Source organism: Oncorhynchus nerka, linkage group LG10 (assembly GCF_034236695.1).
Source record: "Oncorhynchus nerka isolate Pitt River linkage group LG10, Oner_Uvic_2.0, whole genome shotgun sequence".
Taxonomy (NCBI): domain Eukaryota; kingdom Metazoa; phylum Chordata; class Actinopteri; order Salmoniformes; family Salmonidae; genus Oncorhynchus; species Oncorhynchus nerka.
In genome coordinates this window covers 69,560,785-69,588,039 of record NC_088405.1, presented here as the reverse complement: position 1 = coordinate 69,588,039, position 27,255 = coordinate 69,560,785, and the positions used below count along the sequence as shown (strand labels likewise).

At 41.9% G+C, this 27,255-nt stretch overlaps 2 protein-coding genes across 4 annotated transcripts in view; both read right to left on the bottom strand.

Annotated features, from left to right (window-relative positions):
* LOC115135921 (adenosine receptor A2b-like) overlaps nucleotides 1–14,877 on the bottom strand; it is a 30,133-nt gene extending 15,256 nt beyond the window's left edge. Inside the window, exons 1-2 of the mRNA XM_029671136.2 lie at nucleotides 14,774–14,877; nucleotides 14,097–14,540 (exon numbers count right to left, since the gene is read on the bottom strand). Of these exons, the coding sequence (XP_029526996.1) occupies nucleotides 14,097–14,416 (320 nt within the window). The 5' untranslated portion in view covers nucleotides 14,417–14,540; nucleotides 14,774–14,877. The remainder of the gene's footprint in view (nucleotides 1–14,096; nucleotides 14,541–14,773) is intronic.
* A 988-nt stretch (nucleotides 14,878–15,865) lies between these two features.
* Nucleotides 15,866–27,255, bottom strand: part of LOC115135920 (cytospin-B-like) — a 192,209-nt gene continuing 180,819 nt past the window's right edge. For all 3 annotated transcript variants that reach the window (XM_029671133.1, XM_029671132.2, XM_029671134.2), the window contains 2 exons: nucleotides 22,748–22,807; nucleotides 15,866–16,968 (listed from right to left, as the gene is read on the bottom strand). In XM_029671133.1, coding sequence (XP_029526993.1) covers nucleotides 16,879–16,968; nucleotides 22,748–22,807 — 150 coding nt within the window. In that variant the 3' untranslated portion in view covers nucleotides 15,866–16,878. The remainder of the gene's footprint in view (nucleotides 16,969–22,747; nucleotides 22,808–27,255) is intronic.

Genomic DNA, 27,255 nt, shown 5'->3' with positions numbered 1-27,255 from the left:
CGACAGCTAATGATTTCTACATCGCCTATGGATGATTTTTATCGCTTATTAACGTTTACTAATACCTAAAGTAGCATTACAAACGTATTTCGAAGTGTTTTGTGAAAGTTTATCGTCTACTTTTTGAATTTTAAAAAATGACGTTACGTTGTGAAATCGCTGTTTTTTTCGTTTATCACACAGTCTACATATAACGATATCTTGGCTTTATATGGCCCGATTTAATCGAAATAAAGACCCAATAGTGTTTATGGGACATCTAGGAGTGCCAACAAAGAAGATGGTGAAAGGTAATGACTGTTTTCTATTTTATTGTGCGGTTTGTGTAACGCCGAAATGCTAATTATTTTGTTTACGTCCCCTGCTGTACTTTTCTGTTGTAGTGTATTGGTGCATGCTATCAGATAATAGCTTCTCATGCTGTCGCCGAAAAGCATTTTAAAAATCTGACTTGTTGCCTGGATTCACAACGAGTGTAGCTTTAATTTGATACCCTGCATGTGTATTTTAATGAACTTTTGAGTTTTAACTAATACTATTAGCATTTAGCGTAGCGCATTTGCATTTCCAGAGCTCTAGTTGGGACGCAAGCGTCCCAAGTAGAGGCAAGAGGTTAAGGTTTATGTCTCCTCCTGTTCGGTATGCGCCCAGAGTAAGGCTCCTAGGCACCTTCCTAGAGGGAAGATACAACCCCTCCCCGTTCCACAACGGCCATGGTCACATCTATCCGTAGATTTCCTGACCGACCTTCCCCCGTCTCAGGGCAACACCACGGTTCTGGTGATTGTGGATCGGTTCTCTAAGTCCTGCCGTCTCCTCCCGTTGCCCGGTATCCCAACAGCCCTACAAACTGCGGAGGCATTATTCACCCACGTCTTCCGGCACTACGGGGTGCCGGAGGACATCGTTTCTGATCGGGGCCCCCAGTTCACGTCCCGAGTATGGAGGGCGGTCATGGAGCGTCTGGGAGTCTCGGTCAGCCTGACCTCCGGTTATCACCCCGAAAGTAATGGGCAGGTGGAGAGAGTAAACCAGGAGGTGGGTAGGTTTCTGCGGTCGTACTGCCAGAACCGGCCAGGGGAGTGGGCGAGATACATCCCCTGGGCTGAAATGGCCCAGAACTCATTACGCCACTCCTCTACTAATGTGTCCCCCTTTCAGTGTGTGTTGGGGTACCAGCCGGTCCTGGCACCGTGGCATCCGAGCCAGACCAAGGCTCCTCCCGTATACGATACGGGCCATTCTGGACTCGAGACGCCGGGTGAGGGGCCTGCAGTACCTCGTGGACTGGGAGGGGTACGGTCCGGAGGAGAGGTGCTGGGTAACCACCAGGGACATTTTGGATCCGTCAATGTTGAGGGATTTCCATCGCCTCCATCCGGATCGCCCTGCGCCTCGTCCTCCCGGGTCGACCTCGAGGCCGGTGTCGGCGCGCTGCGGGAGCCACGCGTCAAGGGGGGGGGGTACTGTCACGACTCCGACCGAAGGACACTCCCCTTCCCGTTCGGGTGGCGCTCGGCGGTCGTCGTCGCCGGCCTACTAGCTGCTACTGATTATTTCCTCCCCCTCCTTATGTGTTGATTGAGTGCACCTGTGTTGAGTTAGGTAGTAAGGCTTTATTAGTCAGCCGGCCCGCAGGGTTCCTTGTGCGGGATTAATTATTGTGATCGTCTGTTTGGTGTACTTGTGAGCACGTCTACGGGTTTGTGTTTTCCCATTTTGTGGGTTTTTCCTGGACAGTTTAAGCCCCCCTGTTTGGGGCATTTGTTTGTTCAGTACGCCCTGTGTTTTTGTGAGGGTTGGCTTATGTTCAGCGTTTCTCAGTGCATTAAAATAGCACTCCCCTGAACTCTCTGCTTCCTGCGCCTGACTCCTCACCCACTACACTCAGACCGTTACATGTACACAGTTTAAGCATGAACATTTGTTGTCAGTGCTCAGGTGACTTCACTTTTCTCTGATTATAGCATGTAATAATGACATATAATGTCATTATAGTTGAGTCACTAGCCACGATAATCATGTAAACGATATTTCCGCATGATGTTTCCTCTAGGACGACAAATATCAACGACTATTAAAGTAATCTGCATACACTCTGGTAAGGCATATGATATTTCTATACAGACTCATAGTTAAGTGCAATGGAAAAAATGACTTTTTGGTTTTATTCAAAAATATGAAGTGGTCGTTCTCTGATGCAAATGTCTTTCCCTTCCCTCCTCATGAAACAGCCACAATTTGCCAGGACAAATTTCATACAAGTTAAGTTTCACAGGCAACAGTAGCTCATTTGACAAGATAACCGTGGGCTTTCAATCATTACCTACAGTATTAGTACTGTAGCACCTCAGACGCCAAGGCCTCAAAACAGATGACTGGGACTTTAATAATGCAGCAGTAAATGATTCTACCTCTCTTCCTATTTCTCCATTTCCCCATCACCTCAGTGAAGGATGCTGTGCCCCCAGTGCCATCAATAATCCACAGACAGCCATGACCATGTTTAGGGACCTGAAGTGATGGGCCCTAAGGCTATAGGGTGAACACACACATCACTCCTTCCTCTCTCTTCTTCTCTCATCATCCATACATTTCTCAGTCTCTCTCTCTCGTCTTAGTCCTCTAACCTGTAAGTCAAGCCCAGAAAGGTTTGTGTTCCAGACAGTGACTAATATCTGGGGGTGGACAGCTCTCTCACTCTCTCTCACTCTCTGTCTCCCTCACATGCTCCCTCTTTCTCTCTCCCACTCACACACTCTCTATTTCTGTCTCCCTCTCTCTCCTTCTCTGTCTCTTTCTCCTACTCTCTATCTCACTTTCCCTCGGGCCCTCTCTCACTCCCTATATATTATCTCCCTATCTCTGTCTCACTCTCTATATATTATCTCCCTATCTCTGTCTCGCTCTCTCTGATGGGCTGGTGACATTCCTCACTGTGAGGGCCAGTAAATGAGCGGCTGAGCAGATTAGTTCTGGCATGACGACAGCACGCTGGCATCTCTCTCACTCTCTCTCTGTCTCCCTTTTTTCTGTCCCTCTCTCCCCACACATCCCTTTTCTAACCCCATGGTTCATGGGCTTCCGCCTGGTGCACATTGCAGCCCACAAACCTCTGCCAGGCTAGTACACAGAGTCAGTAATCACAAAGCACATCCGCTTAAACATGACAGAGATGTCCACAGTATAGCCTCAAACAGAGATGTCCACAGTATAGTCTCAAACAGAGATGTCCACAGTATAGTCTCAAACAGAGATGTCCACAGTATAGTCTCAAACAGAGATGTCCACAGTATAGTCTCAAACAGAGATGTCCACAGTATAGTCTCAAACAGAGATGTCCATAGTATAGTCTCAAACAGAGATGTCCAAAGTATAGTCTCAAACAGAGATGTCCACAGTATAGTCTCAAACAGATATGTCCACAGTATAGTCTCAAACAGAGATGTCCACAGTATAGTCTCAAACAGAGATGTCCACAGTATAGCCTCAAACAGAGATGTCCACAGTATAGCCTCAAACAGAGATGTCCACAGTATAGTCTCAAACAGAGATGTCCACAGTATAGTCTCAAACAGAGATGTCCACAGTATAGTCTCAAACAGAGATGTCCACAGTATAGCCTCAAGGGGAACAGGTGTTTCTCTTTGACCCAGTGGCAACCTCATGATTCTACCCCCAAGCCATAAGACTCCTGAACATCTAGTCAAATGGCTACCCAGACTATTTGCATTAGCCTACACTTTTATTATGCAAATCAAATATCACTTTGATTATGTAAATATCCTGCCCTCACATGGCATAGCACCAGCAGTTATCAGTTCTTATAGATCGGCTCAAGAGATTTGAAGGTGTGATATATCTATGTGAGATGTGTGATATTATATGTAGCCACAGGCCAAACTAGTACAGTCATACCAGGATTTAGAGGCTTGGATTCATGGCGATGAGGTGCCACACCTTGTGAACACAAGTGAGTACATTCTGCTGTCACTATAGAAGAGAGTAGGCCTAACAGTAAGACTCTCAGGTGAAATCTGGTCTGAGGGATGGAATTATCATCAACACTTTAACGCAACCCAGAGCCATACAGTGAATGTATTGCTTGGATGGAAACTATGAATAATGCTGGTGTGTATGAGGCTTGGCTTTATGGTTTTGTACAAACGACATGTGTGAATTTTCTTCAATGTGTTGCAGAATTGTGATAGATAAAGGTGGTGAGGATTGGTTTCTTCTTACTATTTACACTCTTTGTTGCTGTATTTACATCATATATATTGTGCAAGTTATCCCACTTAAAAAGATGAGAGATGCCTGTAATTTTCATCATAGGTACACTTCAACTATGACAGACAAAATGAGAAGAAAAAAATCCAGAAAATCACATTGTAGGATTTTCTATGAATTTATTTGCAAATTATGGTGGAAAATAAGTATTTGGTCAATAACAAAAGTTTATCTCAATACTTTGTTATATACCCTTTGTTGGCAATGACAGAGGTCAAACGTTTTCTGTTAAGTCTTCACAAGGTTTTCACACACTGTTGCTGGTATTTTGGCTCATTCCTCCATGCAGATCTCCTCTAGAGCAGTGATGTTTTGGGGCTGTTGCTGGGCAACATGGACTTTCAACTCCCTCCAAAGATTTTCTATGGGGTTGAGATCTGGAGACTGGCTAGGCCACTCCAGGACCTTGAAATGCTTCTTACGAAGCCACTCCTTCGTTGCCCGTGTTTGGGAACATTGTCATGCTGAAAGACCCAGCCACGTTTCATCTTCAATGCCCTTGCTGATGGAAGGAGGTTTTCACTCAAAATCTCACGATACATGGCCCCATTCATTCTTTTCGTTACACGGATCAGTCGTCCTGGTCCCTTTGCAGAAGAAAAGCCCCAAAGCACGATGTTTCCACCCCCATGCTTCACAGTAGGTATGGTGTTCTTTGGATGCAACTCAGCATTCTTTGTCCTCCAAACACGACGAGTTTTTACCAAAAAGTTATATTTTGGTTTCATCTGACCATATGACATTCTCCCAATCTTCTTCTTGATCATTCAAATGCTCTCTAGCAAATTTCAGACGGGCCTGGACATGTACTGGCTTAAGCAGGGGGACACGTCTGGCACTGCAGGATTTGAGTCCCTGGCGGCGTAGTGTGTTACTGATGGTAGGCTTTGTTACTTTGGTCCCAGCTCTCTGCAGGTCATTCACTAGGTCCCCCCGTGTGGTTCTGGGATTTTTGCTCACCGTTCTTGTGATCATTTTGACCCCACGGGGTGAGATCTTGCGTGGAGCCCCAGATCGAGGGAGATTATCAGTGGTCTTGTATGTCTTCCATTTCCTAATAATTGCTCCCACAGTTGATTTCTTCAAACCAAGCTGCTTACCTATTGCAGATTCAGTCTTCCCAGCCTGGTGCAGGTCTACAATTTTGTTTCTGGTGTCCTTTGACAGCTCTTTGGTCTTGGCCATAGTGGAGTTTGGAGTGTGACTGTTTGAGGTTGTGGACAGGTGTCTTTTATACTGATAACAAGTTCAAACAGGTGCCATTAATACAGGTAACGAGTGGACGACAGAGGAGCCTCTTAAAGAAGAAGTTATACTTATTTTCCACCATAATTTGCAAATAAAATTCATACAAAATCCTACAATGTGATTTTCTGGATTTATTTTCTAATTGTGTCTGTCATAGTTGAAGTGTACCTATGATGAAAATTACAGGCCTCTCTCATCTTTTTAAGTGGGAGAACTTGCACAATTGGTGGCTGACTAAATACTTTTTAGCCCCACTGTACATCATCTGTTATGTGTGATGACATTAATGTAGTAGAAAAGACCTGTTGCCTGAAACAACTGCAAAAGCCAAAATGACTAACTTTATTGAGACAGCCTGACAATGTTTGGGGCTCAATAGTGGCAAGTCCACACACTTAGTTTGGCAATACCATCCTTCTGAAAAAAGCCTCTAAAAACCAGTTAAGTCTCATTAGCAGAGGAAAGCAGCTTTTCAAGGACACAACACTGGTTCTTTCTGAGCAGAGAGAAACATGTGGGGCCTGAGAACATGATCTGAAGAGACTGTTGGTGAGAGACAGCTAGGTGAAGAAAGCCCTGGCAGGTTTGTTAACTCTTGGAACATGGATAGCCAGAGGCTATGCTATTGGATCTTTCCCTTCAAACGGTATGGTGTGGGTGGAAGAAAATACATAAATAGTTTGATGTCTCTTTCTGGGAAACATGAAAAGGAAACAAAGGCCCTAAAATGGGTGTGTATTAGTGTTGTCAGAGGGTGCAGAACAGAGCTCCATCTCTCATGGTTTGAAGCATTTGAGTCTGCCTTTTCACTTCCACCAGAGCCAGCTGTGAAAACACTCTGATCTGAGGGAACCACAGTCCCACAAGACTAAGGCCCAGGCACACGCACACACTCACAAACACACTCACAAACACAGTCACACACACACAAACACAGTCACACACACACACACACACACACATAGTCACACACACACACAAACACAGTCACACACACACACACACATACACACACATAGTCACACACACACACACACACACACACACACACACACACACACACACACACACACACACACACACACACACACACACACACACAGTCACACACACAGTCACACACACACAGGCACAAACACAGTTACACACACAGTCACACAGGCACAAACACATACACAAACTAAATAAATTACTAGAGTAGAGTAATTTGAGCTGACCATATACCTTTCTCATTACCACGTGTGTGATGTGGGTCTGAGGTAAAGGGGAAAACCGTAAAAAAGGATGTTTAAATCCGTCTGGATTTCTAAAAAGGAATGTAGTTATGAGACTATATAATGCATTTGCTGGCATTGAGCAGCAACCTTTCTGTATATGATTATGAGATGTCCTTTTATTTAACACCCCCTGAGGAATAGTCTGTCTGACTCTTCACCCATGAAGGGAATAATGTGAATTACATACTGGGAAGGGAAAAGAAAATTTGACTGATTGAGGACATTCTTGGGAAACATCTGTAAATGGAAAAGCAGCAGTTTGCCTTAAAGGGCAGGTTGCACAAAATATTTCCACAAATCTAACAACGTAGATTGATGATATTTCATTCGAAACGGTCTTTATGCAAAAGTTTATAAAATAAACACATTTTACACTTCTATTTTCACAATTTAAATTACATTTATCAAAAAAGCCCTTCAGTCATATGCGGGTCCTACTTTGTACCAAATTATTACGATGACTACCAACTAGAGGTCGACCGATTATGATTTTTCAACGCCGATACCGATTATTGGAGGACCAAAAAAGCCGATACCGATTATTTGGCTGATTTTTAAAATGTGTTTATTTATTTATAATAATGACAATTACAACAATACTGAATTAACACTTATTTTAACTTAATATAATACATCAATAAAATCAATTCAGCCTCAAATAAATAATGAAACATGTTCAATTTGGTTTAACCTTTTGCGTGTAGGGGGCAGTATTTTCATTTTTGGCTAAAAAACGTACCCATTTGAAACGGCCTATTTCTCAGCCTCAGAAACTAGAATATGCATATAATTGTCAGATTAGGATAGAAAACACTCTAAAGTTTCCAAAACTGTAAAAAATATTGTCTGTGAGTATAACAGAACTGATATTGCAGGCGAAAGCCTGAGGGAAATGCTTCACAGAGTTCAAGTAACAGACACATCAACTGTGACTGTGTGAATCTGACCTTCATGGTAGAATTGCTGCTAATAAACCACTACTACAGGACACCAATAAGAAGAAGAGACTTGCTTGGGCCAAAAAACACGAGCAATGGACATTAGGCCGGTGGAAATTTGGTCTGGAGTCCAAATTGGAGATTTTTGGTTCCAACCGCCGTGTCTTTGTGAGTAGTGTTGGTGAACGGGTGAAATGATGATCTCTGCATGTGTATTTCCAACAGTGAAGCATAGACGAGGAGGTGTGATGGTGCTTCGTTGGTGACACTGTCTGTGGTTTATTTCGAATTCAAGGCACACTCAACCAGCATGGCTACCACAGCATTCTGCAGCGATAAGCCATCCCATCTGGTTTGTGCTTAGTGGCACTATAATTTCTTTCTCAACAGGACAATGACCCAACACACCTCCAGGCTGTGTAAGGGCTATTTTACCAAGAAGGAGGGTGATGGAGTGCTGCATCAGATGACCTGGCCTCCACAATCCCACAACCTCAACCAAATTGAGATGGTTTGGGATGAGTCGGACCGCAGAATGAAGGAAAAGCAGCCAACAAGTGCTCAGCATATGTGGGAATTCCTTCAAGACAGTTGGAAAAGCATTACAGGTGAAGCTGGTTGAGAGAATGCCAAGAGTGTGCAAAGATGGAATGAAGGCAAAGGGTGGCTACTTTGAAGAATCTCAAATATAACATATATTTAGATTTGTTTAACACTTTTTTGGCTACCTCATGATTCCATATGTGTTATTTCATAGTTTTGATGTCTTCAGTATTATTCTACAATGTAGAAAATGGTCAAAAATAAAGAAGAACCCTTGAATCAGTAGGTGTTCTAAAACTTTTGACCGGTAGTGTACCTATTCAGGTTGCACTTTGACCCCTGCTACAAGGGAAAGGCTGACACTGTTCTGTCTTTGGTGGGTACAGTAACAACAAAAATACATGTTTCCATTATACAACAGACTTTTATGTTTAAATAAAATGTTGCCTGAATGTGTGTGTGTTATTTTGTTCCTGTTCCTGTGAGTGTCTGTGCATGTGTGTGTAATACAGGTTGAGTCTGTATGTGCGCGTATATACCAGTACACCAAAGGTGGTATACATATGCATTGATAAAATCTTTATGAAATCATCCATAACCCCTTCATGAATGTTGCAGTATCATTCACCCTAGCTTTTATAACACATTAAACGTCAATCATATGTCATTTCAAAACAAAAGTCCTGTTTTCATTACAGTATTATAAGTTACGTTATATTACAAATACCTGGTTAAATTGAGCTCGATTGTGTTACTGACTGGTTTAGTTCTGCGCAGCACAAGACTTTGATAGCCTCTGTTGAGCTGAAGCCAAGGTGTGAGCTTGTGGAGCTAATGCAAGTCTTCAGGTTTCAGGCAAGTTTTTATTTTTCCTTTATTTAACTAGGCAAGTCAGTTAAGAACAAGTTCTTATTTTCAATGACGGCCTAGGAACAGTGGGTCAACTGCCTTGTTCAGGGGCAGTATGTGCATCAAATTGAGGGAAGTAGTACATAAAAATATAGATTTTTGAATGTTATTGAAGTTATTACATTATTCATAAAAACGTTGTTACTCATAATTTTACTAATAATAATTTGTACATTTAGCAGAAAAAGTTATTACGCGTACCGGCAAGTTATTACATTTAATGGATTTATAAAAACAATTCTAAAGTTATTACAAATAAAAAAAGTTATGTCATTTACAGGTGTTATTGCATTTACCGTTATTAGAGTATTTCTTACATAATTTGATAACAAGTGGAGTTCTTAAAGTCTATGAATCTGTGTGGTTTGATTCTGCAAAACTGGTCTCCTCTGTGTCCTCACTGTTACTTTAGGTGGCCACATACAGGTGATCACGTCTAGTTAGGGCCTTTAGTTTTCCTCCTGGCTGCAGGACCAATCAGGCCTCTGGATTCCTGTGAGCAGGAGAAACTCCTGCCCTTAGTCATACTTTATGCTGATAAACTGCAATTTCAAAATAAATACCCAGCTGATGTCCCAGTTCTTGTCTTGTGAGACAGAAGGTGCAAAGATTTTTTTCTCTATCTGAACCAATTTGTCTCCTCTGTCATTGGGCTGCCAGGCTGGCAGACTGTGTGCCACTACCAGTGTGCTCCTCTGCCGCCTCCAGCTCTATATCAATAAGATGACACTCTGAGGCCAGCCGGCTAGATATCGATCCAGTGGGCCCAGCCATTGTCTCAGACTCTGAGAGGGTGAGAGAGGTCTGATTATCTACTATAGCGCCCTTTAAAGTGTACCAGGGGCGGTGCCTCAAGGTGTACATCAATATGCCATTACAACCTTACTGCTTTTCCAATGTCTCTTCAGGCACCCATTGCCTATCAAAAAAACAAGCCAGAGCCCAGTGCCCCCCACACTATAACATATGTTTTTATAGGCCTACTGAAAGTATAGGCCTAGGGTTATCTATACAATGAAGATTAACAGTCACAAAATAAACCACCAGGAATGCGTTGGTCTGTGTGGTGTGTTGTTTATTCAGTGCCCCAGACTTTTATTGGCCCCAAGGCTGTAGGCCTGAAGTAAAATGTTAACCGCCAATGTCCTTCTCTCACATTTTCTCAAGACTTCTGAATTAGGCCTAAAACCATATCAGTACAGACATAAACATATTTTCTATTTTGAACAGAGACATCACTTCTATACCACCAATTACAAGTAAAAGTTTACCTTGATTTATGTATTATTATAATTATAAATCAAGGCAAGGCATCTCCTAAATTGCTTCAAATTGACCATTTCTATTGGAGTAGCTAGGTTTCCATCCAATTGGCAACAGATTTTCATGTGAATATTCCAAAATCTGCATAAAAACAATATGCACATTTTCCCACTAGATATGTCTTTCCCTCAAATATACTTGTTGCATAAAGATAATGAAGTAGTGCACATAAAAAAACTTTTGCGGTTAAATTCCCATTGCACCAAATAAAAAATACAAGTTCAATGGGTTTCCATCACGTTCAACTCTACTGATGGTTTTGTCACAAAAAATGTTAACGTTATATAGTGAATGTGTCCACTCTGGTCGTGGCAGGTGTGCTCTAGCCAACAGTTAACAGATACAGTGCGGGTAGGATAACCTACATGATGAGATTAATATGGGAGAAAAAACAAGATTATTTGTATTTGTCAAACTGCAGACAAGTATCGATCATCATGTCTCCAGAATAAGACCCTCAATATTTATTGGAAAGGAGAATCAATCACCACGCGCACTTTCACCACCTTGTGAAGTTCATCATAATATATTTAATCTGTAGCCTAATAAACTGCATTCTTTCCAAAATCGTAGTGGGAGGACCACAGAATCTATCTATCAAGAGACTCCAAGTTTACTTCGATTTGATGGCTATTATATCAATATTGGTGCATAAAGGCATTTCCATCGCCATTTCTGGCATAATACATTTTACAGACACAGAAAGATCCCACCTTGTCTAGGGTATTTTGTATTGTCGGCATTTGGAAAGTTTACTGACAAATTTGCTGTTTCCATCAGGCCTGTCATGACATTTCTTATCCAACATGTATTTTACTTGCATAAAAAGGTTGAATGGAAACCTTGTTACTGAGGGACAAATAAATCAACTGAAAGGTACCCACCCCATGTGTCAGACAAAAAATACCCACCAACACAGGCTCCCCACATGGATGTGTTTTGTGCCCAGTCCTGTACACTTTCTGTACTTTCCCATCCTGACAGACACCTCATCAAGTTTGCTGATGACACTGCCCTGAATTGCCTGTTGCATTATGATGATGAACACCGTGGCCCAATCCTAAATGACTTTGTAAAGTGGTGTGATGAATCACACTTGGTCCTCAAACCAACAAGACCAAAGACATGTATAGATTTCAGGAAGCGGACAACACCCACCCCTGCAACATATATCAGAGGTCAGAACATAGAGTTTGTAGTTGAATACAAATATCTGGGCGTCCTCTTGGACAATAACATTCAGTGGAGTAAATGTGCAGGCCTGATCTACAAAAAGTGTCACACCCTGATCTGTTTCACCTGTCCTTGTGCTTGTCTCCACCCCCTCCAGGTGTCACCCATCTTCCCCATTATCCCCTAGGTATTTAAACCTGTGTTTTCTGTCTGTCTGTGCCAGTTCGTCTTGTATGTTCCAAGTCAACCATTGTGTTTTTCTCTGTGCGCCTGCCTTTTCTATTCTCTTTTGCTAGTCCTCCCGGTTTTGACCCTTGCCTGTTTTCTGGACTCTGTACCCGCCTGCCTGACCATTCTGCCTGCCCTGACCTTAAGCCTGCCTGCCACACTGTGCCTCCTGGACTCTGAACTGGTTTTGACCTTTTGCCTGTCCACGACCATTCTCTTGCCTACCCCTTTGGATTATGAATAAATATCAAAGACTCAAACCATCTGCCTCCCGTGTCTACATCTGGGTCTCACCTTGTGCCCTTATAAAAAGGGTCTGCAGAGACACGGGTCTCTTTTCATGTTGACTGTACTATACAGACTCTGTTTTACAAATATTTCAACTTTTTGCATTGTTTGTTGGTTTGGTCATGTCACTGTCAGTCAGAAGAACATGCTGAGAAGGATTATCACCACAGCAAGCAAGTTACTTGGAGTCAAACAGACAGGCTTGGATGAGATCTTTAAGGTTAGGGCCCTCAACAAGGCTCACAAAATCCATTAAGACCCAAGCCACACCCTGTACCTGGACTTCTAACTACTCCCATCTGGGTGCAGGTATAGGGCACTCTTCTGCAGGAAAAACAGTACAAGACAATCATTTGTGCCAGGTGTGATATTTCTAAAATATATCAAATATTTGTAGATTTGTTTAACACTTTTTTGGTTAATACATGATTCCATATGTGTTATTACATAGTTTTGATGTCTTCACTATTGTTCCACAATGTAGAAAACCCTTGAATGGGTAGGTGTGTCCAAACTTCTGACTAGTACTGTCTGTCTAAGAGAGCTGAGAGCAAGTTGAAACAAAGGGCTCTATTCAATCCGTATTGTGGAAGTTCAGCATTACAGGGTGATTTAAATGTATAGGCAATGTTCCCACAATAGCAGATACGGTAAGTCGGCTCAATCGGAAATTACCTTTAAATTTCTATCGCTTCAACAATACAGGTTGAATAGAGCCCAAAGTGTAGCAATAGTTATAGACACAGATGTGGTGGCATAGAGGGATGATAAGAATGCAGTTAAAATCCCAGGTAACAACATGGTGAAGAATTATTACTGTACATGTATGAACATGCACAATGTAATCATGTATGTCAAAGATGCTCATGTGATCACTGTTTGTAAGACGGGTTGTTTGTGTGTATGTCCCTAACCTTGCCAACAGACAAAGACCACTGAATGGATTGGTGGTTCACCAATCACAGCCATAATGGGCTCAGCAACAGTACCAAATGGTGATGTGTAATGAAATCAGAGTGGGCATACCCAGGTAGGTCGGTAGGAAGATTTATTTCTTAAACAACGTTCTTTTGGGTCCATATGGCAACGTCCTGACAACTGGTACACTGAATGTCCTGGCAACATCCTAAAAACGTTCTGACGTGGTTTACAATGACGTCCCGAGAACATTCCCCTGTGACCATCACGAGCCGTCCCAATGACAGGCAAAAATGATGTCCTGGGAACTGCCCAAAAACCTTTTTAAGGGATGTCCCTGGAACAAGCCTGGGAACTAGCCAAAAATCTCAAGTGGACCATGACATAACGTCCTGAAAAAGTCTTCAGGGACGTACAGAGAACTAGACAAAACCTCCAGGGGACCAAGACACAACATCCCAATAACGTCCTAAAAACATCCTTTTGATGTCCCCTGGACAAACAGTGAACTAGACAAAACCTCCAAGAGACCATGACACAATGTCCCAAGAATGTCCTAAAAATGTCCCTGGGATGAACCGGGAATTAGACAAAACCTCTAGGGGACAATGACACAGTGGCCTGACCACTTTAGACAACCATTTTGTGACGTTCCAGGGGTTGTCCTAACAACTCATTAAATGTTGTTTGCAGGCTAACTGTTATGAATTTGTATTGTGAATGTGTTGTCTACTGTATTGTTCTTGTCCTTTTTCTTAACGCCATTTTAAACGTGTACATGGTACAATAAGGTCAGTAAAGTAGCCCTAATTGAAGTCAGTCTTGAAAAACGTTTGTATCGGGTTAATTATTTGTATCTTTCCTTAATTACTCCTAAGTACATGCTATTGATTCACTTAAATCACAAAACACAGACGCTCAATGTTTGTCAAGCTATCAAAATGCATAATAGGGTACTCACCTGAGGGGTATTTTGACGGCCAAATATCTATCAATTGCAACTGCAAGGAGGCTAAAAATTGAGCTTTGAGTCAGTACCAAAACAAAACAGGCAAGGAAAAGACATCCATAGAAGTCCAAAAATATACCGATGCTTATGGTTATGGCAAAGGGGATGGCAAGGCAACCCACCAAAATATCTGCCACAGCCAAAGACACCAAAAAGTAGTTCGTAGTGGTTTTCAGAGTGGTGTTGATGGCGACAGCCCAGCAAACCAATACATTGCCAGAGATGGATAAAATAGCTATAAATATCTCAAATACAATGTAGTACTGAATCATCTCAGCAAATATTTCAGAACATTAGGTCTGTCAGAAATAAAAGTGTTCTAGTGGGTCCAAAAGAGATAGTGTTTTTGCTGTATTCCAAGAAAATTCCAAAAGTATGGTTTGCGAAAACAGCCATCTGTGAAAAGAGAAAAGACCATCTAGGATACTTTACTGTTCTCCAAAGCAAACCCTGTAATTACAATTGTTTGAAATGTGAATTATGTGCAGCTTCGTTATCATGCGTCTAACAAAATGATATGGTAATCTATTACAACTAGTCTAACCAAGCCACATGTTAGCCAATAGACTTCAAAAACATGTCAACTAATATCTGCAAACAATTTCTGAATTTCTTTTTGGGTTGCTTACCCCTCTTGAAACTTTGCATTATTTGCCGGTCCTTTGAAAATATACTACACTCCTCCAAGTATCTGTTGCGAGGCGGTATTGGAGACTCACTTTGGAGACTCACTAGTTCCGTTCAACACATGGTATTTGAAGTAACGAAAAAAGATATATTACAGAGAGTAGGCTAGCCACGCCTCAAATTCAGCGATGTCTACAGACGACGTGCAATTCTGCAAACCACAGTTTCTCTTTAATGAAGCTGAGACAAGAGTCATCATGTGTAAAAGCGTAATTAGGCACCCGTTACGCACCCATTAAATGTGGTGTAAACAATGAACCAACATGCTTTCAGGTTGATGTAGTAGTTTTTTTACTGTGCAGGCAAAATCCCAGCCAAGGCATCTACATATGTCTTTAATTTCAAGGCTATCCCTTCACGAATGTCTAAAATATGTGGTGGATTGATTCATCCACTTAAATTTCCACCCACTTGTAACTGTCCTCCCTCAGTCAGAATCATCAAAGATATTATATATATATGTCAGTCTAGGATCCTCTACTTCTTTTTAAGTGACGTTTTGCATGCAGGATAGAGAATACACTCACCTGTTTGAATGGCATGTACCAGCCTGTCTGCACTATGGAGTAACTTTAGAAACGCATTAGGATATAAGAATGGCCCTGATGGCAAAACAAAAATACCTCTCCATTTTCCACTCTGTTTTCCCACACATAAATACTTTTACAACCCTGGCATAGAGGGTTTAATAGGCTTTTTGTAAACCCAATTAAAAGTGGTAACAGTCAGGGCGATAGATACTGACAACACTAATGTTGTGCAATGTTGAAATCTGTAACATAACCTCTCATGTGGTGCTATTTATTTGGTACTCTAATTTACTTTGCCTACTTGTATTCCGGATTATATCAAAAGCTTTCATCCAATCATGAAACTTTCCCACTTCCCTCTATAGCCTGTAACAAAAGGAGAGGGGAAATTAATATATACCTACAGTACCTACAGTAACTCACTCAGATGACAACCAATCTCAGCTAACACACATGCAGGTGCACGCGCGCACGCACACTACAAAGTGTGAGAATGACCAGTGCTGATTGACAAAATACTTTATTTAACAATATCCACCTCTGAGTAAATCTCTGAAATCTCAGTAAAAAAAAAATGCTCACATACATTTCCTGCATCATTCTCACATTTCCCAGCACATATGTAAATAAATAAACACGATACAGCACTTCCTTCTTTATAAGAGACAAACCATAACTGAAGCTGCAAATTCAAGGTTGTTTGATTGATTCCAGATAGTATAAAGTGTCCTTCATGGTACATTTGGATGACATTTTCATAAATGTCATAGTTTGAATACATTTTGCAGTTCTTGTTCATTCGACCATCCCCAGTATGATAGCTCCAGCTGAAAGATGCTTGCTGGAGACAAAACCATATTGCTGTGCAAGAACTAGAAACAACACTTGCTAAAGGACACATCGTACAATGGTTTGATTGAGTCAGTCAGTCAGTCCCACAGCATACAAACAGCGAATACATTCTGTATTAATAATAACATAAAAGTGAATGTAAAATCTAATTATTCAGAGCTACATGTAGTGTTGTCAATTCATTTTAGTATGACATCATAGCTGGCAACATGGGTCGGTCTCAAAACAAAAACAAAGGCAATGGTTTCTTTTGGATAATCAGAAACCAGGCAATTTGATTTGATATAAGCTTCTCATGTAAAATCAAACTCTTCCTTTAAAGTATAATTTCAAAATAATAATTTGACTTCAACATAAACAATCCAATATAATTGCAGCGTGTCTTCTTATTTGCAGTCAGAGAATTCAGCATTCTGACACTCAGCGTCAGTTGTACCATTATGTACAAAACAGTAACAGTAAGCAAGATCAAACTTCAAATGAACAGGAGGGTTCTTCGTGCATTTAGTGTTGAGATGGATGCAAGTGTTGAGGGGGTTGAGACAGTGTTCTAGGGTTCCATGTTGAGAGAATGGAGACTTGGACCGGACAAAAAGTGCTGCTGTGCCTCCATTCTTCCTCTTCTTCTTCCTCCTCCTCCTAATCCTCCTTCTCCTCTTCTCTGGTCAAGTCTCAAAGTACTTGTAGATCTGAGAAACGTACTGCATTACACTCTGCCAGTCCGGTCTGTCCGTGTGCATCAACTCATCAATGTCCTGCAAGGACAGACACACAGACAGAGAAGAAATAGAGTTCACTCAACAGTATGATGTAGGAGCATAATACATGTCATACATTAATGCTATATATATAAACATGGGCATATTCTACATATATTATATAATATACAAGATTGACACAAATCAGAGGTAATAATAATGAGAGACAGACATCGAAGGCTTAGCCCTTAGAGAAACAAGCTGGCTTATACAGGGTCAGACTACCTGTTCTTTACTGTGACACTGCCTTCAAAGCAGCCCTAGCCAGGTTTGGGTCAGCTTTATATAGCAGCCTTAGCTTTAGTTGTGTTTACTCGGGCGTCACCACCACCATACGGTCAACTGTCAGACGTAATCAGTCTGTCGTCTGGGCTGAAAGCGTTCGTTTGGGTTTCATGACAATGGCATAGATCTGGGAAACCCATAAACAATGTAACTGAACAAAAATATAAATGCAACATGTAAAGCGTTGGTCTCATGTTTCATGAGCTGAAATAAAAGATCCCAGAAATGTTCTATACGCACAAAAATCGAATTTCTCTCAAATTTTGTGCACAAATTTGTTTACATCCCTGTTAGTGAGTATTTCTCGATACAATTGCATTGTATCGTTGGCAATTTGAATCCCCCCATCCAAATGAGCATGAAAACATGCAGTCGCCTGTTATTATTGAACTTATTTTTTAAAATGTATTTAACAAGGCAAGTCAGTTAAGAGCAAATTATTATTTACAATGACAGCCTAGGATCAGTGAGTTAACTGCCTTGTTCTGGGGCAGAGTAACAGATTTATACCTTGTCAGCTCAGGGATTTGATCTAGCAACCTTTCGGTTACTGACCCAACGCGCTAACCGCTAGGCTACCTGCCACCCCAACTTCTAATGTGGTATGGATAAAGAAGGGAGGGATTAGTGACAAACAAGAGCAGCACTCGCCGATTTGTCATTTCATACCGCAGTTACACCTCAAACACCATTAACGCTCGATCTGATTGAATCGAGGCCTAAGACTTAGTTGGTTGGCAAACGTCTTGACACAGACATCCAGTTGGTTTGGACTTCGGTAGTCTCACGTTGCTATACCTCCAAAATCACAATGTTGCAATGAATTCCTTGGAGGTCTGGAGATGATTTTTTCCCCCAAAAAGTTTGAATGGTCTGTTGACTCCCAGCGACAAGATTTTGATTGGATGTTACGTAACGGTATAGCTTCCGTCCCTCTCCTCGCCCCTACCTGGGCTTGAACCAGGGACCCTCTGCACACGTCAACAACTGCCTCCCACAAAGCATTGTTACCCATCATTCCACAAAGGCTGCAGCCCTTGCAGAGCAAGGGGAACAACTACTTCAAGGTCTCAGAGCCAGTGACGTCACCGATTGAAACACTATTAGCGTGCACCACACTAACTAGCTAGCCATTTCACATCGGTTACAGTTACATTTCAAAAACCCTCCCCCACACGCCCGTAGAAGGGGTGTTGTGTGTTATGTGCGTCACTGTTTTCCGTCTGGGTTGTTGTTGTCTATTCTAGTTTAAAGAGACAGTTTTCAAGTTATAAAGTGTACCGGCAGTACACTTGATACCGACAGTCTGTGATTTATATTTATTGAAATTACACTGGTAAAGTCAAATGTCACAACACATTCTAAACTCCTCTGGTGACAAACACACTTTTTCCCTTGTCCACATTTGTCCACATGGCTGCTGGCTACGCTTTGCTACCACCTAAAAGATTTCCCATTATTTTGTTTGTGTAAGGATCCAAAAATCGGAGACAGTGGGAGAACCTATTCAAGTAAGTAAATACATTTTTAAAATGTTTAAAAAAGATGTGTTATTAGCTAGCTAGACCCAACTTGCATCCTGACTGTAACAAGCCTGACTCTCCCAAACACCCAGATACCATAGTGAGCCTTGGCTTGCTCTTCGCAGAGGAGGACAAAACATCACATATAATGTAGGACATGGAAAACACCATTGTCAAGTTAAGTTAACATACACTAGACCTAACATACACTGTCATAAAGAACACATAGTGTACCAATGCCTAAGCCTGATACATCCACACAGATATCCCCTCCACTAGGTGTACAGGGAATTTATTTATTTTAAAATAACTATTAGTCATGTGTGTGTTGACTCAGAAGGATTTGCATTCATTTAGTTATTCATTAATCATACTATTAGAATCAAATCAAAGTTATCGCAGGTGCAGCGAAATGCAGTTATACCTAGCAATACGATAACAATACACACATAAAAAAATATTCAAATAATACACTGCTCAAATAAATAAAGGGAACACTAAAATAACACATCCTAGATCTGAATGAATGAAATATTCTTATTAAATACTTTTTTCTTTACATAGTTGAATGTGCTGTCAACAAAATCACACAAAAATTATCAATGGAAATCAAATTTATCAACCCATGGAGGTCTGGATTTGGAGTCACACTCAAAATTAAAGTGGAAAACTACACTACAGGCTGATCCAACTTTGATGTAATGTCCTTAAAACAAGTCAAAATGAGGCTCAGTAGTGTGTGTGGCCTCCACGTGCCTGTATGACCTCCCTACAACGCCTGGGCATGCTCCTGATGAGGTGGCGGATGGTCTCCTGAGGGATGTCCTCCCAGACCTGGACTAAAGCATCCGCCAACTCCTGGACAGTCAGGAGATTATATGGGACAGTAGGTGAAACTTGAAGGTTCTTGTTTTATATCATGTAGTGTTTGCCTGACTAGTGAGGTAGAGAACATTAACTCATCGAAGGCTAGCTTTTAACTGAATATACTGTTTTAATGTTAACAGTGGCCTGAAGATTGAAATGGAACCATTCACTTTCTAGCGGACCAAAATAATGCACTTTGTTTTCTATTCTTTAAAAAAAAGTTTTATGTGGTAATAGTGGTAATACGTAAATGTTTCTGAAAGACATCTAAACCGTTTTTGCTCTGGGGTATTGTGCATTTTTTTCAATTCAATTGAAACGTGGCGTTGGTGGATGGAGCGAGACATGATGTCCCAGATGTGCTCAATTGGATTCAGGTCTGGGGAACGGGCGGGCCAGTCCATAGCATCAATGCCTTCCTCTTGCAGGAACTGCTGACACACTCCAGCCACATGAGGTCTAGCATTGTCTTGCATTAGGAGGAACCCAGGGCCAACCACACCAGCATATGGTCTCACAGGGGGTCTGAGGATCTCATCTCGGTACCTAATGGCAGTCAGGCTACCTCTGGCGAGCACATGGAGGGCTGTGCGGCCCCCCAAAGAAATGCCACCCCACACCATGACTGACCCACCGCCAAACCGGTCATGCTGGAGGATGTTGCAGGCAGCAGAACGTTCTCCATGGCGTCTCCAGACTGTCACGTCTGTCACATGTGCTCAGTGTGAACCTGCTTTCATCTGTGAAGAGCACAGGGCGCCAGTGGCGAATTTGCCAATCTTGGTGTTCTCTGGCAAATGAAAAACGTCCTGCACGGTGTTGGGCTGTAAGCACAACCCCCACCTGTGGACGTCGGGCCCTCATACCACCCTCATGGAGTCTGTTTCTGACCGTTTGAGCAGACACATGCACATTTGTGGCCTGCTGGAGGTCATTTTGCAGGGCTCTGGCAGTGCTCCTCCTGCTCCTCCTTGCACAAAAGCGGAGGTAGCGGTCCTGCTGGGTTGTTGCCCTCCTACGGCCTCCTCCACGTCTCCTGATGTACTGGCCTGTCTCCTGGTAGCGCCTCCATGCTCTAGACACTACGCTGACAGACACAGCAAACCTTCTTGCCACAGCTCGCATTGATGTTCCATCCTGGATGAGCTGCACTACCTGAGCCACTTGTGTGGGTTGTAGACTCCGTCTCATGCTACCACTAGAGTGAAAGCACCGCCAGCATTCAAAAGTGACATAAACATCAGCCAGGAAGCATAGGAACTGAGAAGTGGTCTGTGGTCCCCACCTGCAGAACCACTCCTTTATTGGGGGTGTCTTGCTAATTGCCTATAATTTCCACCTGTTGTCTATTCCATTTACACAACAGCATGTGAAATTTATTGTCAATCAGTGTTGCTTCCTAAGTGGACAGTTTGATTTCACAGAAGTGTGATTGACTTGGCATTACATTGTGTTGTTTAAGTGTTCCCTTTATTTTTTTGAGCAGTGTAGAAATAAATATCAGAACGAGCAATATATATACAGTGCCTTGCAAAAGAATTCATCCCCCTTGGCATTTTTTCCTATTTTGTTGCATTACAACCTGTAATTTGAATGGATTTTTATTTGGATTTTATGTAATGGACATAAACAAAATAGTCCAAATTGGTGAAGTGAAATAAAAAGTGAAGTGAAGTGGAAAAAGAAAAAGGGAAGTGGTGTGTGAATATGTATTCATCCACTTTGCTATGACGCCCCATAATTAGTTAAATAAAGTCCACCTGTGCAATCTAAGTGTCACATGATCTGTCACATGATCTCAGTATATATACACTTGTTTTGAAAGGCCCAAGAGTCTGCAACACCACTAAGCAAGGGGCACCACCAAGCAAGCGGCACCATGAAAACCAAGGAGCTCTCCAAACAGGTCAAGGACAAAGTTGTGGAGAATTACAGATCAGGGTTGGATTTTAATAAAACTTTCAGAAACTTTGAACATCCCAAGGAGCACCATTAAAACTATTATTAAAAAATGGATTGAATATGGTACCACAACAAACCTGCCAAGTCAGGGCTGGTTTGTGGACCAGGCAAGGAGGGCATTAATCAGAGAGGCAACAAAGAGACCAAAGATAACCCTGAAGGAGCTGCAAAGCTCCACAGTGGAGATTGGAGTATCTTTCCATAGGACCACTTTAAGCCGTACACTCCACAGAGCTGGGCTTTACGGAAGAGTTGCCAGGAAAAAAGCCATTGCTTAAAGAAAAAAAATAAGCAAACACATTTGGTGTTCGCCAAAAGCAACGTAGGAGACTCCCCAAACATATGGAAGAAGGTACTCTAGTCAGATGAGACTAAAATTGAGCTTTTTGTCCATCAAGGAAAACACTATGTCTGGCGCAAACCCAACACATCTCATCACCCCGAGAACACCATCCCCACAGTGAAGCGTGGTGGTGGCAGCATCATGTTGTGTGGATGTTTTTCATCGGCAGGGACTGGGAAACTGGTCAAAATTGAAGGAATGATGGATGGCGCTAAATACAGGGAAATTCTTGAGGGAAACCGGTTTCAGTCTTCCAGAGATTTGAGACTGGGACGGAGGTTCACCTTCCAGCAGGACAATGACCCTAAGCAGGCTGCTAAAGCAACACTCGAGTGGTTTAATGGGAAACATTTAAATGTCTTGGAATGGCCTAGTCAAAGCCCAGACCTCAATCCAATTGAGAATCTGTGGTATGATTGCTGTACACCAGTGGAACCCATTAAACTTGAAGGAGCTGGAGCAGTTTTGCCTTGAAGAATGGGCAAAAATCCCTGTGGCTAGATGTGCCAAGCTTATAGAGACATACCCCAAAATACTTGCAGCTGTAATTGCTGCAATATGTGGCTCTACAATGCATTGACTTGGTGGGGTGAATAGTTATGCACGCTCAAGTTCTCTGTTTTTTTGTCTTATTTCTTGCTTGTTTCACCCAAAAATATATATTTTGCATCTTCAAAGTGGTAGTCTGTAGTCTGTAGTTAATCAAATCAGGTAATTTGTTTAGTAATAAACCAGATCAAAGCGTCTATGCTACTTTGGTGTATTGTCTGGTCTCTGGTTGTTCAGTTCAACTCACCAGGGAGGGTTTGATGCCGATGCTTTCTGCAGCCTGAAATGCCAGGGACAGATTCCGTCCCTGTAGGAAAAACAAACAGGGTTGATTATTAGAGGGCCTCACTCCTCCTATTCTTCCTATTCGTCATTCATAACACACTACAGAGCCTCCCTCCTCCTCCTCCTCCTTACTCATAACACACTGCAGGGCCCCCCTTTCTTCCTCACTCATTATCACACAGAGCGCTGCAAACAGCAACAAACAGAACACATCTCTAAAGAAAACAACTTCTAAACACACAGGGCATATTCCTTCTGGAAACTACACCAAACTGTTTGCATGAGGGGGAGGGAGTGGTACGAGGAGAGGGGGAGGAGAGTCAAAGAGTCACTGACCTCTCTGAGACGTAGAATTACTTTGACCATCAAAGTGTTTGTCTTTGGGACTAGGAAACTTTTAAGATGATGATTATTTCAATGTTATTTTTGAACAGATAGCCTAGGTTGTTTGCTTTGGACAGGCCCATAATATCTGCTGCATGAAGAGGCTGAACACCATGGTGTTGGAGTCCAACAGTAAATATTTTGGTATAAATAACATTATTTTCAACCATGACAGAGAGCTTGGATGAATGCAATGATAGAAGATCTAAATAACAGAAAGACACATATAAAATATAAAATCTTTGGAGGGAGTTGAAAGTCCGTGTTGCCCAGCAACAGCCCCAAAACATCACTGCTCTAGAGGAGATCTGCATGGAGGAAGGGGCCTAAATACCAGCAACAGTGTGTGAAAACCTTGTGAAGACTTACAGAAAACGTTTGACCTCTGTCATTGCCAACAAAGGGTATATAACAAAGTATTGAGATACACTTTTTTTATTGACCAAATATTTATTTTCCACCATAATTTGCAAGTAAATTCAATAAAAATCCTACAATGTGATTTTCTGGATTTTTTTTCAAATTTTGTCTGTCATAGTTGAAGTGCACCTATGATGAAAATTACAGGCCTCTCTCATCTTTTTAAGTGGGAGAACTTGCACAATTGGTGGCTGACTAAATACTTTTTTGCCCCACTGTAATTATATCTCTGAGAAATTAAGCTAAGTGCACCTAAATTGGCCATATTATTTTATAGGATTCATATAATATTCAATACCCAACTTCCGGTTTGGACCAAACTTTTTTCTACCAATGAGTAAGACATGAGGAAACAAAAATGTTAAAAGCCACGGACACCCCATGCTAATCGTACCCAACAACCAGTATACAGAATCAGTTCTCTGTGTCTGACAAGTAATATGCAGCTTTTTTCTTACTGTTCCCACTGCTCAGATTACTTTTTGTCATTGAAGTTAATAGGTTTATGTCAATCAAACAATCACATTTATTTATAAAGCCCTTTTTACATCAGCAATTGTCATAAAGTGCTTATACAGAAACCGAACCTAAAACCCCAGAGAGCAAGCAATGCTGATGTAGAAGCAAGGTGGCTAGGAAAAACTCTCTAGAGTCCCATTATACATCCTGAAATTACCAGGTTCTGACCACTAGATGGTTCTGTTCCTGTTATTAGGTGGAAACAAGTGTGATCCCCCCCCCCCCCTCAATATCAAAGGGATAGATACCCCGAATTACAAAATGACATATTGGTTTCCTTACACTGTAAGCAGTCTATGGACATCAATCCGATTGACGATGGCGTACGATTAAGATGGTGCCGAAGAGGTTGGCTGATGTTTTACATGCTCCTATCCAACTGTGCAATTCTGTGAGTTTTTTTGCGTTGTTTGTAACTTATTTTTTACTTATTTTTTTTACATACTGTTGCTGCTACCGTCTCTTATGACCAAAAATAACTTCTGGACATCAGAACAGCCATTGCTCACCTCGAACTGGAAGAAGCTTTTGCCTATAACGAGTCCGACGAGGATATACTGCTTTCCAGGGAACAGGCCCAAACGTAATTTGCGTGAAGAAAGTATGGAGGTAAAGGGGGAGCAGGGTGGGCAGCCGGCTTAGAATCGATAAACTCCCACTGCCATTCGTTCTAATGGCTAACATGCAAGAATTGGAAAATAAAATTGATGACCTATGATTATCCTAACAACGGGACATTAAAAACTGTAATCTCTTATGTTTCACAGAGTCGTGGATGAACGCCGACACGGAGTATACCACCTCAGTCATCGGCTTCATCAATAAGTGCGTCCCCACAGTGACATATCCCAACCAGAAGCCAAGGATTACAGGCAACATCGAGCATTGAGCTAAAGGCTACAGCTGCCGCTTTCAAGGAGCGGGACACTAATCCGGACGCCTATAAGAAATCCCGCTTTGCCCTCAGATGAACCATCAAACAAGAAAAGTGTCAATACAGGATTAAGATTGAATGCTACTACACCGGCTCTGACTCTCATCGGATGTGGAAGGGCTTGAAAACTATTACAGACTTCAAAGGGAAACCCAGACACAAGCTGCCCAGTTAAGCGAGCCTACCAGATGACATAAATGCCTTTTATGCTCGTTTGGGGCAAGCAACACTGAAGCATGCACGAGAGCATCAGCTGTGAGCAAGACCTTTAAACACGTCAACATTCACAAAGCCACGGGGCCAGACAGATTACCAGGACGTGTTCTCAAAGCATGCGTGGACCAACTGGTAAGTGTCTTCATTGACATTTTCAACCTTTCCCTGACCGAGTCTGTAATATGTTTCAAGCAGACCACCATAGTCCCTGTGCCCAATGAAGCAAAGGTAACCTGCTTAAATAATTACTGCCCTGTAGCACTCACGTCGGTAGCCATGAAGTGCTTTGAAAGGCTGGTCATGGCTCACATCAACAGCATCCTCCCGGATATCCAAGATCCACTCCAATTCGCATACTGCCCCAACATATCCACAGATTACGCAATCTCAATCACACTCCACACTGCCGTTTCCCACCAGGACAAAAGGAACACCTATGTGAGAATGCTGTTCATTGACTACAGCTCAGCGTTCAACACCATAGTGCCCACGAAGCTCATCACTAAGCTAAGTACCCTGGGACTAAACACTTCCCTCTACAACTGGATCCAGGACTTCCTGACAGGCCGCCCCCAGGTGGTAAGGGTAGGCAACAACACGTCTGCCACGCTGATCCTCAATACTGGGGACCCTCAGGGGTGTGTACTTAGTCCCCTCCTGTACTCCCTGTTCACCCATGACTGCGTAGCCAAACACGATTCCAATACCATAATTAAGTTTGCAGACGACACAACAATGGTAGGACCTGATCACCGATAACGATGAGTCAGCCTGTAGGGAGGAGGTCAGAGAACTGGCAATGTGGTGCCAGGACAACATCCTCTCCCTCAATGTGAGCAAGACAAATGAGCTGATCGTGGACTACAGGAAAAGGTGGTCCGAACAGGCCCCCATTAACATCGATGGGGCTGTAGTGGAGCGGGTCGAGAGTTTCAAGTTCGTTGGTGTCCACATCACATCATCTCTATATATTATCTATGCATAGTCACTTCACCCTACTGTACCTACATGTACAAATTACCTCAACTAACCTGTACTTCCGCACATTGACTCGGTACGGTATTATTTTTTACTTTAGTTTATTTGGTAAATATTTTCTTAACTCTTCTTGAACTGCACCGTTGGTTAAGGGCTTGTAAAGTAAGCATTTCACTGTAAGGTCTACACTTGTTGTATTTGGCGCATGTGACAAATAAAGTTTGATTTGATTTGAATTCATGCTTTGGGTTTGTTTACCTGGCCCCTGTTTCAAATGCTAACTTTTTTAAAACTTATGGTACAAATGGTACCTATATTAGCATGTTTGCACTTCATGACCAAATCATAATTAACTTCATTGAGTTACACAATACATTTTTAGATACTTTAGGATGAGTTGGACATGAAGCTCGAATTGCTCAAATAGGTATCATTGGCTTGCATTGGATTTGTGCCACAATACTAAAAAGTTTGCATTTGAAACAGTGGCCAGTTAAAAAAAACAAAGCATGGACTGTTGTCATAACTTGCCCATAAACAGCTAACAGTGTAAGGAAACAAACCTAATAGAATTAAAAGCACCATCTAGTGGTCAGAACCTGGTTATATCAGAATGTATGACGGGACATAAACCTCACAACTTCAATGCCTAATTTCTCTGAACAGGGAAAAATAACTATCCTCAAAATTGCTGGGAATACATTACATAGTATGAAGAAACAATACTCCATACTACTTGTCAGACAGAGAACTGATACTCGATACTGGTTGTTGAGGTGGAATTGGCGTGGGTGTCTTTTGACAATTTTTGTTTGTTTGCACATACCTTACTCATTGGTAGAAAAAAGTTAGTTCCAAATTGGATGTCCGGTACTATATTTATTGAATATTATATGAATCCTATGAATTAAAATGGCCAATTTGCGTGGAATCAATTAGCTTAATTTCTCAGAGGTCAAATTATATTTCAACAAAATAATGTTGCAGGAATGCTTATCTTATCTGTTTGTAACTACAGA